This window comes from Cibotium barometz, chromosome 21, assembly GCF_041138505.1.
Source record: "Cibotium barometz isolate CiBa-2024 chromosome 21, ASM4113850v1, whole genome shotgun sequence".
Taxonomy (NCBI): domain Eukaryota; kingdom Viridiplantae; phylum Streptophyta; class Polypodiopsida; order Cyatheales; family Cibotiaceae; genus Cibotium; species Cibotium barometz.
In genome coordinates, this window is record NC_141066.1 from 55,358,893 (window position 1) to 55,379,043 (window position 20,151).

General features: G+C 40.8%; 1 protein-coding gene across 1 annotated transcript; it reads right to left on the reverse strand.

The window, feature by feature from the left end:
- Positions 1-16,669: 16,669 nt before the first annotated feature.
- LOC147627385 (uncharacterized) lies at positions 16,670-17,709 on the reverse strand. The gene is made up of 2 exons (XM_086816204.1): positions 17,485-17,709; positions 16,670-17,398 (listed from the first exon to the last, which is right to left on the reverse strand). Exon 2 carries the CDS (start codon positions 17,388-17,390, stop codon positions 17,043-17,045), a length of 348 nt encoding a protein of 115 aa, XP_086672330.1. The 5' UTR covers positions 17,391-17,398; positions 17,485-17,709; the 3' UTR covers positions 16,670-17,042.
- Positions 17,710-20,151: the final 2,442 nt, after the last annotated feature.

Below are 20,151 nucleotides of genomic sequence, written 5' to 3' on the forward strand. Positions count from 1 at the left end.
AATTAAAACAATTATTTAGAAAGCTTCTCAAGCTTGAGAGGGGTTGAGAAGAAGAAAGTCATTGAGATAAATTGGAAATAACCATAAAAATTGATTTTACCTCCAAGTTTGGCATGATTCTCTATTAGTAGTGAAGCCCCCGACCAAATAATTGGTCCACCAAGAGGAGAAGAGCAACTCCAAGAGTTGTTGTAGAGAGAGAGAGCTCCAAGCTCCCAAGAGAGGAAAATTTAAGGGATAATAGAAAATATGATTATTTTAATATAATATTGGCATGATATAGCTCTAATATTTTTTTACAAAAGACTAAGGGTCTATTTATAGGTGAGGGAGGCCACTAACCAAGTCCAACTGAGTTCTAGAATTTTCCAGGTTCAGTTTGACTCAATTTGGAGTAGTTTGGCTCCCTTTTTGATTTGGTTTGATCCAGGAGAGAGGAGAGATAAAAATATCACAATTTTTTTCAATTAAAAACCCTTCCACACATGTGAAATAGGCACCTACCTCAAGAGTCCCCCTCTCCTTACCAAGGTGTAAAAAATGCATCATTATTCTAAAATATCTCATTTTTTTAGTAATATCTCATAATTTTTAACTAATAAACCTTATACTCAGTCAACTCTTCATCTTATGTGAGAATTTACTCATTTTTGGGTATTTTCTTTTATTCTCTGGATTTATCTCATCCCAACAATTGGATTAATCCAATTGGCCCATTGGAACTTTAATAGGACCATAATCCATTTTTTTTTAAAAATGTAGACCCTTAGGCTAAGGTCCCTTATACCATTTTCAATTAATTTCTAATGCACATTGGAAAGTTCATTTTGAATTTCTGTTTCAGGGGAATCCATTTTAGACACTAGGAGGATTTTTTATATCTAAAGATATCTAAATTTTAGATTATCTCTCTCTAGATATTTTCTCTCTCTAGGCCAAAATAGGGTAAAACAAGATCTTTCTCCTATTTCTGAGAGGGGAATAATTTCAAGAATAGAAGGGGAGGTTCTTACACCTTTACACCTCAAAAGCAGGAGGGAGGCATCTTAGAGAGAGAGAGACAAGGGAGAAGAAAAAGATGGAGAGAAGATAGGGAGCATCACCTGCAAGCACACACTCACAATCAAGTAAGGAAGCATGCATCAACATACAAGATTACCACCATAGCCACAAGAGAGCAAGAGGCAAGAAGAAGAAGACTCAATTATGATAATGGGATTGTATCCTTTTCATATTTCATTAAGTCACTTATATACATAAGTGCCTTATATCCATTAAGTCATTTATATACATTAAATCACTTATATACATTAAGTCACTTATATACAAAAGCTCTTTTTTTTATAATGGCCGGCTACCTATTAACAATTGGGAGCCCAAAAATATTTGTTTAGCTCTATGTACATCTAGTCTTTGTAGCTCATGGTGGCCAACATTACACATGTCGTAAGCTCGGTCTTCCCATATCTTTTTACATGAATTGTTTAGCATGGTTTTTCATAAAAATAAATTACATGAAGTGTAACCATGCTTTGAGTAATGTTAACCATTATGATTAACATACCCTCCTCCCTAATTTAGGTCCATCCTCGAAACTGGCAAAAAATTTAGTAGCAATAGTAGTCGAGGGAGTAGGTGGGGGAGACAAAATCATACCACAATTTAAGGCATTGGGGGGAACGATGGACATCTTGTCCAGAAGGTTGTCTCCATCATGTCTTCAAAGATCTAGAGGCACCATCCCTTGTATGCGCTTGTAGTATCCAAATAGTTACTTGAGTGTGGGGACTTTGTTGATGTCGAAGGCAAGGACTTGGGATCCTTCATCATAGTGGTGCCCATTAAGATGTCAAGCTCAATATGAGCTGACACTCTCACGAGGCGCCTGCATGACCGTTCGACATTTACATCACTCACGGGTTTGGTAGATGGCATCGATATACCTCCTTTGTGGACCCCTTTTGTTGAAGAAAAATAAGAACAATTTTCAGCCTCTCATCTTGTGCATTCTCTTCCAGGGTTTGTGTGAGTATGTGTGTGCTTGCAAGAGCTCAAGCTCCCTTCTCCTCTGCATCTTTTCATGGTATCGGAGCCTGGTTCATGCTATGGAGCTAAGCTGCAAGCAAGAGAAGCACAAGAAGTTGTATGAGGGTAAGAGCTTCATCTACTCTTCCCCCTTTGTGTGTTAGCTACTGCACCCTTGTTGGGAGCTCCTTAGAGGCACTGGCCGGTAGGAGCAACGCACTCTGATGAGGAGTTGTCTTCGCAGGGCTACAGGGAAACTGTAAAGTCCTTTGGATATAACTTTTTGGACCAAAAACGTGTTTCGGGCGCATCTTGATCTCCATTTTTCAGTTCGCAGAGGCGTTCGGCGTGCACTGCGTGGGTAAGTTTTGATTCTCTATAGATTTTTGTTTCTAGAACTATAGGAAGAGAAATTGGTTGTGCAGACACTGTGTGTACTAAAAAGAGGTCTTAAATTTGCCATTGGGTGTATGTAGGGGTGTATGTATGCAAATTGAGGTCACTAGTTATGAGAGACAGTTTGGGTGCAGTATAGTACCGCTCTGCAGAGAATACATCACTTTGTACAGGTTAAGCTAGAGTGCTGTTTTTGGTGATTTTATGTTGCAGATGAGATGTCAAATGATGGAATTAACCAGATTGTTGCAGAAAAGCTTTGATAGGAATAACTTTCATGCTTAGAGGTTTAGATTAACACCAAGGCACGAAAGATTTAGTTGAAGAATGAGTTTCATACTCTCGAGAAGAAAAATATGTATGTGAATAATCTATGTCTTGAAGATCAAGGGAATTGTGGAATCCCTTGCATCTATTGGTGTTTGTATTGCTGATGATGCTATTGTGGAATCCCTTGCATCTATTGGTGTTTGTGTGGAAGTATGTCTACGTGGTCTCAGGCCACAATACAAGGTGTTCAAGATGTCTATTATTCAGACTCGAGAGAACATTCCCAACTTTATATATCTGGTGTCAATGCTGATCATTGAAGAAAAGAGTTTGGATGAAGACCAGTCTTCATAAAACAAAGGAAGTTCGGAGCAACATGCCTTCTACACAAGTGCAGGTAGAGGATGAGGTAGAGGCCCGGGCCGTAGCCCATAGCCAAGGTGGTGGTTGAACAGGTAATTAGAATTATAGTCAGCAGGCAGCAACACTGCCAGGATTCACAACAACAACACACAGGTGGAAGAGGCCAATTTAGAGGCATGGGTAGTTAAAGAGGTCATGGTAATTAACACACAGGCAGCATAATGATACAAGAGGTTGTTTTTACCGTGGTAAGCATGGACATGTGCAGGTAGATTGCTATAAGAAGCAGAATGACATGTGAAATGGAAAAGTGCAACAAAATAACTATGTGCCTCTAGCAGAAATAATGAGGATAATGAGAGGTTGTTTGTTATGCAATATGTAGTTAATGCTGTGTCTGGGAATGATGTTGCAGCATGTAAGAATGATGTATGGTATGTTGATTGAGGTGCTTCAAACCATATGACAAGTCATGGTGAATGGTTCAAGGAAATGAAGAGTCTTGAAAGACCAGGTTTTGTTGAAATAGGGGTTGACATTGCTCATTCGATTGACACTGCTCATTCGATTTCCCATGTTGGAGATGTTCCATTGTCTATGGAGGATGGTAAGGTGAAGTACCTTGTTGCAGATGTACTTCATGTTTCTAACATTACAAAGAATCTGGTTTCTATTGGCTAGATGATTGAGCAGGGTTTGTAGGTGCGGTTTAACCCTAATGGTTGTTAGGTAGAAGACTTTAAAGATAAGTGAAGGTTGGTTGCAAAAGGCAACAGAGTGGGCAAAAATGTTTACATTGAATGTAAATATGCTTGAAGTGAGTGCTGCAATGTTTGAAAATGGTTCAGGAGTTATTGTAGATACAAACATTTGGCATAAGAGATTTGGGCATGTAAATGTGCAAAGAATGAAGTCTATGCAGAGACTAAAGAAATTGTAGGGCCACCTAAGTTTAAGGTTGATGGTATGCAGAAAGTATGTGAAGCATGTCAATTTTGAAAGTGGACAAAGCATGTATTTCCACATAAAAAAATACGAGCAGGAATGTACTAGATGTTGTGCATTCAGATGTATGGGGTCTTGCAAAAACTACGTCCATGGGTGGTTGTAGGTATTATCTAACATTCATTGATGACCACAGAGGAAAGTGTGGGTGTATTTCATAAAGGAAAAGAGTGGAGTTTTTACTCATTTTTTAGAATTTCAGAGTGATGGGCTGAAAAGCAGATAGGGAAGCATGTGAAGTGCCTAAGGTCAAATGGAGGGGGAGAGTACTTCTCCAATGAGTTCTTTGATTTGTGACAAAGAATGGCATTTGGAGACAGTTTACATGTAGATACACTCCACAACAAAATGGAGTTGTTGAGTGGAAAAACAGGCACATTGCAAAGATAGCACAAGCATTGATGTGACATAGAAGAATATGCTGCATAGCTATTGGGATGAAGTTGTTTCTACAATAGTTTATATCATGAACAAGACTCCTATTGCAGCCATACATGATGTTACACCAGAGGAGAAGTTTATTGGCAAGAAACCTGATTCGTCTCACTTGAAAGTTTTTGGATGTATTGCATATGTGCATGTGCCGGATGACTTACGTACTAAGCTAGATCCAAAGGCAGAAAAATGTGTGTTTTTTGGGTATTCTCTTGAGAAAAAGGGATATAGATGTTATAATCCTTCTACACGTGAGAAGTGACAGTATTCCCTGTGGGAGCAGACTCAAGGAAAGTGAATAAACTGCGCTGCGAGGTGATATGCTTAGTGGCACCACTGTCAAAGTACCATACATCTGAATCTACTGCAGACATACATGTGTCATGCAAAGATGGGTCATAACTGCACTGCGCATTGAATGCTCATTCTGTATCTAGCACAACATTAGCAGATTCATTGTTAGAAGGAGAGGCATCTGCAACAGCCATACCAGCCTCTTTCTTCTTAGCCTCTTTCGCAGCCAGCTTAGGACACGCTTTGATGACATGATCATTTCCCTTACAGTACTTGCAAAATGTCTTCTGTTTGTCACCCTTCTTCTCATCTTTGTCTTCCTTCTTTGGTTGCGCAGCATTTGCAGATTTCTACTTACTAGAAGAAAAGCCAGCTTTACCTTTCCCGCTTCTCTGACTAGCAACGAAAGCTTGATCTGCGACACGCATAATATTCCTGTTTTGCCTTGACTGGTCTTCTTGCAGCAAAACAGAAACTAACTCCTCAAATGATAAGGCATTGGGATTGCCTTTCATCATCAAGCGAAGAGTGGAAGCAAAACCCTGATAAGAATCTGGTAGACCATTCAAAACAGTCTGCACAAGTGAACTGTCTGACAGGATTTCATCTGCAGAAATGAGCTGCTCTTTGAAATCCTTGATCTTTGTCAAAAAGCTATCCATTGAATCACCTTCGTTCATATGCTCACTCTCCAACTGTTTTCGGAGGTAAGCAACACGAGCCTCATTTCTTGCCTGATACAATGTGGCAAGTACATCCCAAGCATCCTTAGAAGTCCTGCAGGAGCGAATATGTGGGATAATGGTACGTTTGACAGACAGCGCAATCAAGGCATGAGCCTGCGCATCTCTACCATCCCAACGAATCTGCTCTGCTGAAAGTGGTGGTTCTCGTACAGCTGCTACAGCACTTGTGCCTGCACCATCATCAACAGTACCTGTTTCTGATGTGTTTGCAGCATTCCCAGCCACAATAGGACGTGCATCAATACCCTGCACAATGTTCCATAATCCCTTTGCTACCAATACATGTCGCATCATATATGCCCACAATGGATAGTTGGTGCCATCCAACTTATCCTCAGCAGCCAACATGCGGAATACATCATTGTTGTCAGCCATGGCCAATGACTGTACTACTAGATGTAAATGCTGTCTGTAAGAGGTAAACCTGTATAAAATCGACCTGTGCTATGTAGCATAGCCCAAAACAGACGAATGGGCACCTGTCCTGCAGATTTTAATCTTGACAGAAAATCTGCAGAGTAGGACGATTTTGCCTGCGCAGTACTTGGAATGCAAAAACGGAGGGCGAAATGACTTCAGATCAAAATTCTGAAACGACCAAGCCCTAGGGCTTTCCCACGGCATATACTAACCTGCAGACGCTCGTGAAACCTCGTCGCAATCGGAGGAGATGAAGCGGCAGGTGCCAGTGATGCTGCCCGGGAGGAGGAAGCCTGCTCTGATACCAATTGTTGGAATTAGGGTTGCAGGAATGCACACACAACTTCAAGAAGATAAGGAAGCTTGAGCACAACACAGTAGTGTATTATGAGTGCCAAAAATGAAAGATAACAAGCCCTAGAAGATAATGGGCGTATATACAATGCACGGGGGAAAAAACCTCCTAGTGAGGGAAAAAGTGCCCCGGCGGTCCTAAGTGTGTTCACACACATCACTACTATAATATGGTAACAGCATTGTAGGTGCGGGTGCTATCTTTTTGAGGCATCCTTCTTGGTGTCAATGTAAAGCCAAAGGACATAAATGTCCATGTAGTTAGTGACCCTCGTCAATAGTGCTTGTTGGAGTTTGCAGTGGCCAAGTAGGATTCAGATGGCTTGATTGAATTCAGTGCAATCCAGAGGGTCACGCTAGTTGAGGGGATTAAGTGGACGATCCACCTCATCCTTTTTGTATGGGGACTGGGGAGGAATTTGCCTTCTTCTAGGGGAATGGGGCTAGGGAGGGCAGAGGGTTAGGGTTTCTAGTGGGGAGGGGCTTTTGATGTAGGGGGTGTGGTGTTGAGGGAGGTAGTAAGGAGGATGGAGGGCATGCGACCACGAAGGTTGATCAAGGGGTAGAAATAGCGGCCCGATCCAAGATAGAGGGAGGAAGGTGGTGAGGGTGGCGTTGGTGATGCGGGTGGTGAGGGTATATGAGACAGGGTGAATGTGGTGAGGGAAATAGGGGAAGGTGGTTAGGGATGAGGTTGGAGGGGGGAACATGGTGCCAGAGAGGAGTTTGGTATGGAGGGTGGGGGGTTTGAGGGGATGTGTGTGGGCACCAGTTGGGGGTGGGTTGGTGAGAGGGGGAGCCTTTGTATTTGTGGGAGTGAGGGCCATGAGGAGGGTGTCGAGGCCAAGGTGGCAGGGTAGGTGGGTCTCCACGGGTGGGGGGATCATTGCCTCTTCATCGTCTTTGGCATCAGCATCACTGTCATCTTTGATATCTCCCATGGGGGCTGCATAGTAGGTCTTTTGGAAAAGAAGAAGACTTTGCCATGTCAAGCTTCTTTGATGGTGAAGTCTTGGGGGAAAGCCACATGGGATTCATCAAATTGGACTATCATTGGTGGCTGTTATGATGTTCAACTGTGGTATATCCTACTATATAATACAAGGAGGCCTTGGGGGGAGTATGGTTTGATTGTGTGATGAAGGAGGGCTTTGTAGGCCATGTAAATATCTATGCATCCTTGTTGTTCTAGGTAGGATAGGGTAGTAACTGACTTGATGAAGAATATGGGTATGGACAGAGTCTAGGGGGAATGATGAACTCGATGGAGGCATCAACGTGGTGACTTGTTTGTACTCTAGGAGATGAGACCAAGTGGAGAGGCTGGCGGTGAAAGGATGGATGGGTGGGGAGAGTGAAGAGGATTGTGGGGTTGTTGAAAGATATTTTTCTTTAGAGGAAGAGGGTGATAGGTAAGTTAATGGAGGGGGGATGGATTTTGGTGATGAGATAGGAGAGGGTAGATGCGATGATGGGATCATCTAGAAAGATATTATGTCGGGAGAAGGTTTAGATGATGGGATCATCTAGAAAGATATTATGTCGGAGAAGGTTTAGCTGGAGGGCCTGAAAGTTCAGTTCAAGTATGTGGATGGGGTTTTAGGGTGGATAGGAGAGGGTAGCTCAGTGGATCATCCATCCAGGTGTCAACCCTACATTTTATTTTGCTTGTCCCGAAGCTGTTGGCTATGCTTGACTAGCGCGTTCCTCAGCTGCCCATAGTTGCACATCATTTTGTGCCATTTTTTTCTCCACCATGACATGTTTGTAGGCCTTGAAGGATGTGTAGATCTAGTCGTGGCCATCTTGGGCGATTTGGGTGATGCAGCACATCTCTTGTGCATCCCCCATTGGATGAGGGAGAAGTCGTGGTGGTGGGCTAACTTGGCTTCTTCTTGGGCTATGTGGAGCTGTGCCTGTAGATGGTTGATAGCATGCAAGGCTTCGGTGAGGCTTTGCTCCCAGTCCACAAGTGAGGCTTACATTTGGACATTGGCATAGAGAGTGACCTGGAGGTCCTGTTAGCTTTGGATAAGATGTGTCCTAGCCACCATAGAAGCATGGCCAATCTATGAGGCCATCACTTGCTTGTGTTGTTGCTTCATATAATCCATCATGGAAGTAAGAAGCTCCCTAGATAAGTTGGAGAAGCTTGCCACAAAATTTGGGAGAGCGCCTTGGGAGAGGTACGGATACCCTCAAAAAATGCATACTAGGAGCATAAGCATCTAACTTGCACCCAAAAGAATGTATCCATTGTATGTCATTGAGATGGAGAGGGTGAGGAAGAGGGGCATTAATGGGGGCAGGTTGGTGAGGGTGAGGGGAGGGGTTGGGCACTTGGGGTGCTAGGTGTGAAGTGGAGTAGGTTCTCCTCCAGGAATTTGGGAGGTCTTGCAAAGCTCCTCCTATCCAGCACCACTTCCCCCCTCCAACCTCCTCCTTGACCACCCTTTCCTTATTTCCCTCACCACGTTTAGGGATTTTTTTTCTTGGAATTATTCAGATATAAAAGGGATAGATCCAGCACTTTACCACCACCAGCATAATGTTAACTTGAGTGCCTATAGTACAGCAAAGATATAGGATGAATCCTAATTTTTCCAAGTAAGTTAAAGAGGACTTAGATAAGATACTACAAGTGGGTTTTATAAAACGTGTCAATGAGGTGACATGGTTGTCTCCTATAGTGGTGGTTCCAAAGAAAAATGGTAAAATTAGGATATGTGTGGAATATAAGAAGCTTAATGTAGCTACTGTCACATTGATCCTTTCTTGTTACCTTTTTGTGATACTCTTCTTAATGCAATAGCAGGGCACAAGATGTACAACTTTCTGGATTGTTTCTTAGGGTATAATCAGATCAGTATGGCCCCTGAGGACATGGACAAAACTGCTTTTATCATTGAGTGGGGTGCTTTTTGTATACAATGATGAATTTTGGTTTAAAGGCCCACCATCTTTTAAATGGGTAAAGGCTTTGTTTTGTGAGGTGTAGGACATTTAGGATGTCATTGAATCCTTTAAAGTGTGCAATATTGTTAAAAGGGGAGTTTTATTGGGTCATATTGTTTCTTAGGAGGGGATGCCTATAGACTTTAGAAACATTGAGGTTATCCAAAAGGCTGCCATACTAGTGGGTGTGAAGAAAGTTAACAAATTTGTGGGATAGGTTAAGTGGCACAATAGGTTCTTAAGATATCTTTTTGATGTGTGTGCTCCTTTAAGTCATCTTACAAAGAAGGATTTGGATTTTGCATGGTTAGAAGCTCAATAGAAGTCATTTTAGATTCTGAAGAAGATGTTGATGGTGGGACCAATTTTGAAACCATGAGATTGGGGGTTACCATTTCATGTTTTTGTAGATGCTTTTGACATGGCCATGGGAGTTGTGCTAATGCAAAAAAAAGTAAAAGGGTGGTTCAGACCCATCTACTATACTAGCAGGATGATGACCAATGGGAGGTTGGAAACAGGTGAAGCTACAATGGGAGTGGATGATCAGTTACCGGATGCAGATTTGTTCCAGGTAGGCATATCTCTACTATGGATTCCTTATATGATAAGATGCTTACCTTCTTGGTTGATGTCACAATGCCAGTAGATACTTTTACTATAGACTAGAGGAGAAATTTTGGTTTGAAGAGTAAGCCATTTTTAGTGATTTTGCTGGAGAATGTACAAGCCGTCACTTAGAAAGGAATTGATTAGATCATTAGAAGATGTGTCCCAGAGTATGAGCAAACAGATACTTACCTTCTTGGTTGATGGCACAATGCCAAATACTTTTACTACAGGATAGAGGATAAAGATTGCTTTGAAGAGTAAGACATCTTTAGTGATTGGTGGAGCATTGTAAAGAAAGGAATTGATTAGATCATTAGAAGATGTGTCCCAAAGTATGAGCAAATTGCCGTTCTTAAGGAAGCACATGGTGGAGTAGGGGTACTAGGGGCTACTATATGGTAAGGAATGTTGAGGAGCCTTGAAAGTTTGTAGATAAAATGGTATTTGGAGAGGGTATTTTAGCTTATGAATTTTGACTATATGAGCAAAGAGAACTATGCTCCTTTGCACTATGTAGAGAAAGGTGGATTATTCAGTTGGCCTACTATCATTTTTTACCATATTATGTAGGAAGTTGAGGTTAAGGACAAGAGAAAAGCCCAAACTAGGAGCAATTTTGGCTGCGTTATTTGCAAAAGGGTAGTAGATGTTGAATGTCAGGCAAGTTGAAGTGGATTCATCAATTCAATCTATTCAAGAGGGTACGAAGAAGCAGTTGATTCCAGTCACATCAGCGGTGGGGCAAAGGTACGAAGAGAAAGCTGGGTGTAGAATCAAAGTGTTTAGAGCTAGGGTTTGAGCAAGATGATGAAAAGATGGCGCATCAGGGTATACTAGACAAGAATTCAGGGAGGTGTTACTAACACCAAAGAAATTTGTGGTGGTAGAGGATGATTTGTTGGAAGTAGGACCTAAAGAAGGGGTTGAGATTAAATTTCCAGGGAAGTTTGGTAAACAATTGAAGATCAGTGGAAGACTGTTGTTTTGTAGGAGAGTTTTGTTGCTGTGGGTAAACAGCCAAATTTTGGGATACAAAAGACAATTAGTTGGAAGGTAGTATTGGATATAGCCAAGGAAGTTAGTGTTGAGTATAATGCAGACATGAACACGGTAGGTGAATTATGTGCAGGGGATGGAGCAGGTAATAGTTTTGGTAGTATCCATGTACTAGGCAGCATGAAGGAATTTTGCAGTGAGTGATTTGCAGAATTCTTTGAAAGCTATGAAAGGGCTTCATGATTTTTTGCTGGAGCAAGACAATAAGATAGCTAGTTTGACTCTGGAAAATTAGGGTTTTTAGTCATCACAAGAGTAGATATGTGTTCAGGATTTTGCTGAAACAAAAAGGGAAGAGGAGTTGGTTCAGCTTTGTGACCAAATGGATAAGGAATAAGCAAGTATGAAGTTGCAAGTGGAGGATTCTCAGAAGAGGGTACTAAAAGATAAAATATCTCTAAATTTTTTTAAAGTGTGGAGTATAGAATTGCAAGAAGACAGGATGCATGCAGAACTTAGTGTTCTGTGTGAAAAGAATGTGGCCTTACAGGTTGAGAATTAGATACTTAACGAGAGGATAGAGCCTTTCCTAGTAGTGGAGAAAAGATTACTTTTGGAGCAAGAGGAAGTGGATATTCTTGTCACTCAAGAAGATCTGGGTGTTGTGAAGTAGACTTTAGCTCAAGTTGGCAAAACAAGATGTGGAAGGAAACTAGAGCAAGAGTTAAACGATGGGTTGTTAAGCCATATCATTCTTTGCAATCAATCAGTGTTTGTGTCTGAGTATGAAGCAAAACTGGTTGAGTAGGTTTCAGAATTGTAAAAGTAGAATAAAGACCTCATTTTTGAGATATATAGCCTTAATGTTGAGATGTCAAGCTCAACATGAGCTGACACTCATGAGGCACCTGCATGACTGATCGACATTTATATCACTGGCAGGTTTGGTAGCTGGCACCAACATATCTTCACCAGAGATTCTACAACTGGACTATGCCAACTAGTCCACATCTACCCACTCCTCTTAGCGTGTTCACATTATGGACCGCTTGTATATACTCTATTGTGTGTGTTAGTCACTTATCTTCTTTGTAGACCTTTTGTTGTGTGAAGAAGAAGAAGAATTTTCAGCCTCTCACCTTGTGTGTTCTCTTCTAGGGTTTGTGTGTGTGTGTGTGTGTGTGCTTGCAAGAGCTGACACTCTCTTCTCCCCTGCATCTTTTCATGGTATTAGAGCCTAGTTTCATGCTAAGGGCTGAGAAGCAAGCAAGAGAAGCATAGGAAGTGGTACAAGGGTAAGAGCTTCATCTACTCTTTCCCTTTTGTCTTGGCTACTACACCCTTTGTCCGGAGCTCTTCAGGAGGCATCGACAAAAGAACTCCGATTGAGGAGCTTTTTTCGTGGGAGAAAAGCTACAAGGCAACTATATTGTCCGAAGGACGAAATCTTTTGGCCAAAAATGCATTTCGGGTGCGTCTGGACCTCCATTTTACAGTTCGCAGGCATTCATGGACACTACAGGTAAGTCTCGATGCTCTATAGAACTCTTTTTTTGAAACTGCAGGAAGGGGGATTGGTTGTGTGCAGACACTGTGTGTACTGCAAAGAGGTCTCAAAGTTGCCATTAGGTGTATGTATGCAAATTGAGGTCACTTGTTGTGATAGTTTGGTTGCAGTATAGTACCACTGTAAAGAATACAATAGTTTGTGCAGGTAAAAAACAAGAGTGCTATTTTTGGTAAATTTGTGTTGCTTGCAGACAAGATGTCAAATGATGGAATAAACCAAATTGTTGCAGAGAAGCTTGACAAGAACAACTTGCATGCTTGGAGGATTTGATTGACCAATTTCCTGATGGGAAAAGGTTACTGGGACTACATTGAAGGTGAACATGAGGAGGCACTGGAGATACCCGAGATTAACCCAGCTGCTGCACCTGTAAAAGAGTTCAAGGATTGGAATCAAGGAGCAAGGAAAGTCATGTATTGGCTTTCTATTAATATATAAGACACTATGATTGGGCATATATAGGATGCAAAGTCACCTAAGGAGGCATGGGACACCTTGAAGGTGTATGAAACCAACACCAAGGCATGAAAGATTCAGTTAAAGAATGAGCTTCATATTGTGGAGAAGAAGAATATGTCTGTGAATGATTATTATTTGAAGATCAAGGGCATTGTGGAATCCCTTACATCAATTGGTGTTTCTGTTGATGATGATAAGGTGGAAGTGTGTCTGTGTGGTCTCGGGCCACAATACAAGGCATTCAAGACGTTTATTCAGACTCGGGAGAACATTCCCAACTTCACAGATTTGGTGTCAATGTTGATCATTGAAGAGAAGAACTTGGGTGAAGATCAATAGTCTTCACAAAACAAAAATAGTTTAGAGCAGCAAACCTTCTATGCAAGTGCATGTAGAGGACGAGGTAGAGGTCATGGATGTGGCCAAGATGGTGGCCGAACAGGTAATCAAAATTATAGTGAGCAGCAGCAACAACCCCAGGATTCATAACAACAACATATAGTGGAAGAGATCAATTTTGAGGCATGGGGAGTCAAAGAGGTCGTGGTAATTGGTAAAGGTAGCATAATGATACATGAGGGTGTTTTTATTGTGGTAACCCTAGACATGTGTAGGAAGATTGCTATAAGAAACAGAGTGACATGCAAAATGGAAAAGTGCAGCAAAACAACTATGCATTCTCTAGCAGAAATAATGAGGATAATGAGAGGTTGTTTGTTATGGAACTTGCTGTGTCTAGAAATGATGTAGAAACATGTAAGGATGGTGTATGGTATGTTGATTTAGGTGCTTCAAACCACACGACAAGTCATGGTGATGAGTGGTTCAAGGAAATGAAGAGTCTTGAAAAACTAGGTTTTGTCAAATCAGGGAATGACATTGCTCATCCAATTGCCCATGTTGGAGATGTGCCATTGTCTATGCAACATGGTAAGGTGAAGTACCTTGCAGATGTACTTCATATTCCGAACATTACACAGAATCTGGTTTCTATTGGCCAGATGATTGCGCAGGGTTTGTAGGTTCAGTTTAACCCCCGATGGCTGCTATGTAGAAGACTTTAAAGATAAGTGCAGGTTGGTTGCAAAAAGGTTGGTTGCAAAAGACAACAGAGTGGCCATAATGTTTACATTGAATGTAAGTATGCCTGAAGTGAGTGCTGCAATGTTTGCAAATAGTTCAGGAGTTGTTGCAGATACATACATTTGGCATAAGAGAATTGGACTTGTAAATGTGCAAAGAATGAAGCCTATGCAGACTAAAGAAATTGTGACAAGGCTGCCTAAGTTTAAAGTTGAAGGTATGGAGAAAGTTTGTGAAGCATGTCAATTTGGAAAGCAAACAAAACATGTATTTCCACATGATAGAAATGTGAGCAGGAATGTACTAGATGTTGTGCATTCAGATGTATGGGGTCCTGTGAAGACTATGTCTATGGGTAGCTGGTATGCTGCTGAAAAGATGATGTTAGGGGGGCTGATGTAAGTGGAAATGTGGTTACACAAAATGCAAGTCAGCAAATCACAGTCATTGAGTGGACCAGGAGAACGGTTCTATTGATAGACCATTCAGAGTCGTAGGCTGCTTCATAATACTAGTCTTGAAAATGTAGTTGGTACATCACATAAAGGCAAAGAGAAAGTGGTTGAACCCCTGGGTATGCCTGATATTTCTGCATGGCATTCTCTAGTTGATGAGATTCGAGTGGCTCAAAGATGAGCCTTGATGAGGAGCTTGGGATTCCAGCAATGAGGACACCTGGTGTAAAGAAGGCTATGGAAGCCATGAATGCAAAGTTACGAAGATCTTGAAGAGTCAAAAACCCTATGCAGAGGTTGACTTATGATGGTTATGTGGCACATCACTATGCTTATATGGCAAAAGTTGTGTAGGTTGTAGAACCCACATATTTTGATGATGCTTTTGGAAATGTGTGTTGGGAGAAAGCTATGGATGAGGAGATGGATGCATTGTTTGGAAATGAGACTTGGGATTTGGTGCCACTGCTTGAAGGCAAGAAAACTATTGCCTGTAAGTGGGTGTATAAGGTGAAACATAATAGTGATGGTAGCATACGGAGGTACAAGGCTAGATTGGTAGCCAAAGGATATGCGTAGACACATGGGATTTATTATGAGGAGACATTTGCCCCAGTTGGCAAATATGGCAACTGTGAGAGTTGTGATTGCGGTGGCTACAGGCTAAAGGCTGGTTTTTACATCAGATGGATGCAAAAATGTGTTCTTACATGGTGACGTGCAAGAAGAGGTGTATATGGATCAACCACCAAGTTTTGAGGATATAGGTCACCCAGAGTATGGTGTAAGCTTCGTAAGGCCTTGTATGGGTTGAAGCAAGCTCCACGAGCATGGCATGACAAGATTGTTGAGTATCTTATCACTATTGTTTTTCATATGGCAGATGCAAATCACTCTTTATATGTGAGAAAGAGTGATAAGGGTATTGTGATCATCACCATTTATGTAGATGATCTTATTGTTGGGGGTGACAACTTGGAAGAGATTGAGCAAGTGAAAAGTCTTTTGAAAAGGAAGTTTAAGATGAAGGATTTGGGAGATCTGTACTACTTTTTGGGAATTGAGGTCATTCACACACGTGAGGGTATTTGGCTGTCATAGAGACAATATGCATTGGACATGTTTTTCAAGTATGGGATGGCTGATTGTAAGCCAATAGCGGTGACAGTAGATCAAAATGGCAAGCTTAGTGTGGATATAGGTTATGAGTTGGATGATCCCACTATGTACACGAATATTGTGGGGAGTTTTATCTATGTTACGATCAGCAGGCCAGATTTGAGCTACACTATTGGCTTAGAGAGCCAGTTTATGTAGGTTCTGCGCAAACCATATCTTGACAGTGTGCGATGCATAGGTAGAAGAAGGGGGGGACTTATGAGAACATTACTTTTGGCCCTCATGTTTCTCTCCCAATCAATTTCATGTCCACAGCGAGAGGGAGCTTGTTGGAAAAAGATTAGCGGGGCGACAATATAGCTTGCACCAACATGTTTCTCTCCCCAATAAATTTCATGTCCACATCGAGAGGGAGCTTGTTGGAAAAAGTTTAGCAGGGCAACAATATAGCTTGCACCAACATGAACACCCCATGTATAGCAATATAGCACCTATACACATACTAAAAATCTCAGTAAACAGAGCTATATGGGTACACAGATACAGATTGGGTAGGTAGCATCTTAGATAGGAGATCTACCAGTGGATTTATGTTTTCATTGGGGATTGTTGCTGTGACATGGAGCAACAAGAAGCAGCTCACAGTTGCCTTGTCAAGCATAGAGGAGCTGCAATAGCAACATGTGAGGTAGCTTTGGTTTTTAAAAATGGTTTGACCTTTATTAGCAGTCTTAATAAAGTGTGTACACAACCTTTATTAGTAGTCTTAACAAAGTATGTACACGAAGTATTTAGACTTTCTATATTTTGCGTTAAGCTCAAGGTAAGGCCACTTTACATGTTCTAGTGCCGTCTTACAAAAGATAAGTGCATGTTTGAGCGGGTAAGATGGTAGGTCAAGCAAGTGAAACCATGTTAACTTACGTAGTGGTTAACAATATTAAATTTTAAATGTATATCTAAATACCTATGATCATAAAGGTAAAGTTTAATGTATACACATGTGCATGTGTGTGTGTGTATGTATGCGCACGCACGTGAGAGAGAGAGAGAGAGAGAGAGAGAGAGAGAGAGAGAGAGAGAATTCAAATAAAAGAAAATAGCTAGTAAGAAGGTGCTTTCTTAAAATTTTGTGCAAAATCTTGGGGTGTGTCTTTTTTATGTACTTCTAGAACATGATAAAATTCCACCATATGTGCTTTATCAAAATCCCATTGAGCATAGTCCACCACCAAGGCCTAGTTTTGGAAAGGCATGCTAAAGAAGTCATATTTCTCAAAAGATACATTGGTAGAAGGTAAAGATGCCATGTTCTTCCTACTGAACAAATTATTAAGGTTGGAGATGTTTAAACATGCTCTTGGTTTGAACTAATAATGGGGGACAGCTTGTGTGGAAGAATGAACACCTTCTAAACATCTAAGGTGTTGAGTTGTGAACATTGATGAAGGGGGTTCTGATACATGCCTTGAGCTTTTGTGGTGATCATGTAGAGGAGGAGGGGCGTAAGGCCACGGTCTCGATGAGGTATTCGATCTCGAACTGCTCATGAGGCAAGCGAGAGGGGCAGCAATCACAGAAGGCCAGCATGAAAGCCATCATGACAAGCAGCAGCAGCAGCACAGCAGCTATGTCTACCTTGGTGTTCCCTTGAGTGTGAGAGTTATTATTATTGAGGGGCGGCTGCTGCTGCTGCTGCTGCAAGAGCAAACGGCGGTGATGAACAGCTAATGCTGGCTCGCCCTCCCCAACCTCATAAGCATGTGATCCACTAACTACAAGGAGGAGCGCAGCCACTATTGTTGCCCTCCACTGAAGGCACACCTTGTCCATCTTAATCTCTGCAAAAACTTGTCAATCATGCAAAGCTTAATTACACATTTGTCGTCCTCATCAACCTTCACAAATTAGAGGAGATAGCCCCAACCTTGCAAAGCTCAAAGGTAAGAGATGACAGGAGTGATAGCCTTGCGAGCGGGTTGCCGTTCACCTTAGCCTCGTCCATTTCTCCTACCACCAGCCCTCTGCACCGGAAAAGACGAAACCTCGAGCTTATCAACACGTTTGTCATATTCCTTAGGTTAAACCTTAGGTTACAGGTATAATCTTTTGTTTGCTTCCAAGCGCTTTCTTTATGGACCCAATGTAAATAGACGTATATGAAAGGTTAGTGATTTAAGAAGTTCCAAGATGAAGACATATATATGTAGGTGTCCTAGTCAAGTGAAACGTTAACGTTATGGCATAAAAGCCTAAGAGAGGAAAAGGGGAATAAGAGGGGTGTGTGTGTGTGTGTGTGTGTATGTTTTGGGGGGCGGGGGGAGGGGGCGCGCTAGTTATTGATAAGTTGTGGCCATGTGTGTTATAGTCATGTCTAAATTGTTCATTGAAGTTATGGATTATCGGTTGTTTAGGTTGTAGAACCTCAATAGTTGAGTAATAGGAATTTAGCAAGAAGCTTTATAAATCACCCCATATAAAGGGTGGCTCCTTTTCAATTTACCAAGCCAATCAATTTCTAGGGGTATCACATTAGTCAAGTTTCCCTTTACAAGAAACTCATACTTTTTAGAGAAGTTTCCCTTTATACAAAGATACCCACCCACTCTCTTTACAAAAGTGGCATGAGTAAAATTTGAACCCTAGGCTCTACCATTAGGATATAGAGCCTAGATACATACCCATGTATGTCCCCATAATACATTAACATTGCAAGATTTGAGACAAGTGAAATGTTAGAAGGGTTTATAAGAAACTCACATTTTTTAGTGAAGTTTCCCTTTATGCAAAGATACCCACCCACTCTCTTTACAAAAGTGGCATGAGTAAAACTACACAGCCTAGATGTATACCCATGCAATACATTACCAGTGAAAGATTTGAAACAAGTGAAACGTTAAAATGGTTTCACACAATAACACAAAGCCTCCCCTACTAAGATGCAATAATGTTCTTATTGATTATGTGTATGTGGCATGCGCGAGCGTGCTCTTAACTTTGGGGGGGGTCTTTTTGCTATGAAGAAATTTGTTTATTTCAATGAGTTGAGTCTTTTTGCTATGAAATTTCTAGACCCCAATGAGTCCAATCATCTAATCAGCCTTGTGTAGCTGTTTGCATGAGTGTGAATGTTCATTAGCTTATTGATATAAGGTATGGCCTTATGGTTATAGTCATGTCTAAATTGTTCATTAAGTCATGTGAATAATACTTTGCTAAGGTCAGTAAAAGATCATTAAGTGTCTAGGTTATAGAACCTTAATACTTGAGTCATAGATATTTAGCATTAAGATTTATAACTCACCCTATATAAAGGGGCTCTTTTTTTATTGTAATACGATAATTGATTTTTAGGGATATTACCTTATTTAAGTTTCCCCTCTCACAAATGACTCATGCTCTTTAGTCAAGTTTCCCTTTATACAAAGAGACCCACCCTCTTTACAAAAATGTCGTGAGTAAGATTTGAACCTACGATCTACCACTAAGCTACAGAGCCTAGATGCATACCCATGTGTGTTACAAATGATAAGCATTCTTTTTACTTTAGCTTGGTGCCTTTAGTAGTGCAAGATATATTTGATTCAAGAAGATTCAATGGACCTTAACTTTACATAAACTACTTAAGAAATTCTATATCTATATTTTGAATAGATGAATAAAATTATCATACCACACATAATGAATAAACCAAAGAGAAGCTTAGTACACACACACAAATTAGTACCTGCATGCTTTTAACATACACACTTGCAGGCACCCATGCTCACATGAACACACAAACAAACACGCACATGCACACACAAACCACCGCAGCTCCTGCATGCACACATGTATATATGTATGAATGTACACACACACATGTATATGTATACATACATACATACATACATACATACATACATACATACATACATATATATATATATATATATATACATATATACATATACACATATACACATACATATACATATACACATACATACATATATATATACATAGACATATATGCACACACACATGCATGCGTGCATACATACATACATACATAAGTATATACATATATACATACATACACACACATACACACACACATATACATGCATGCATACATACATACATACATATATATATACATACATACATATATGCATTCATACATGCATACATATATATACTTACATAAACACACACTCACACATGTGTATATACTTACATAAACACACACTCACACATACATACATGCGTACATATAATATGTGTGTGTGTGTGTGTGTGTGTGTATACATATACATATATGTATGTGTGTATATATATGTATATATAATTTATGTGTATAGATACATACACATAGGTACTTACATAAACACACACACACACACACACACACACACATTCGTACATGCACACACAGATGTATGTATGCATGCGTGTGTGCATATGTGTATCCATGAGTGTGAGTGTGTGTGTGTGTGCATACACATGTGCATGCATATGTGTGTGGCTACACACGTACGCATGCACACATGCATGCGCATGTGTGGGGGTATACATATGTATGCATATGAAACACCCACATATGTATGTATGG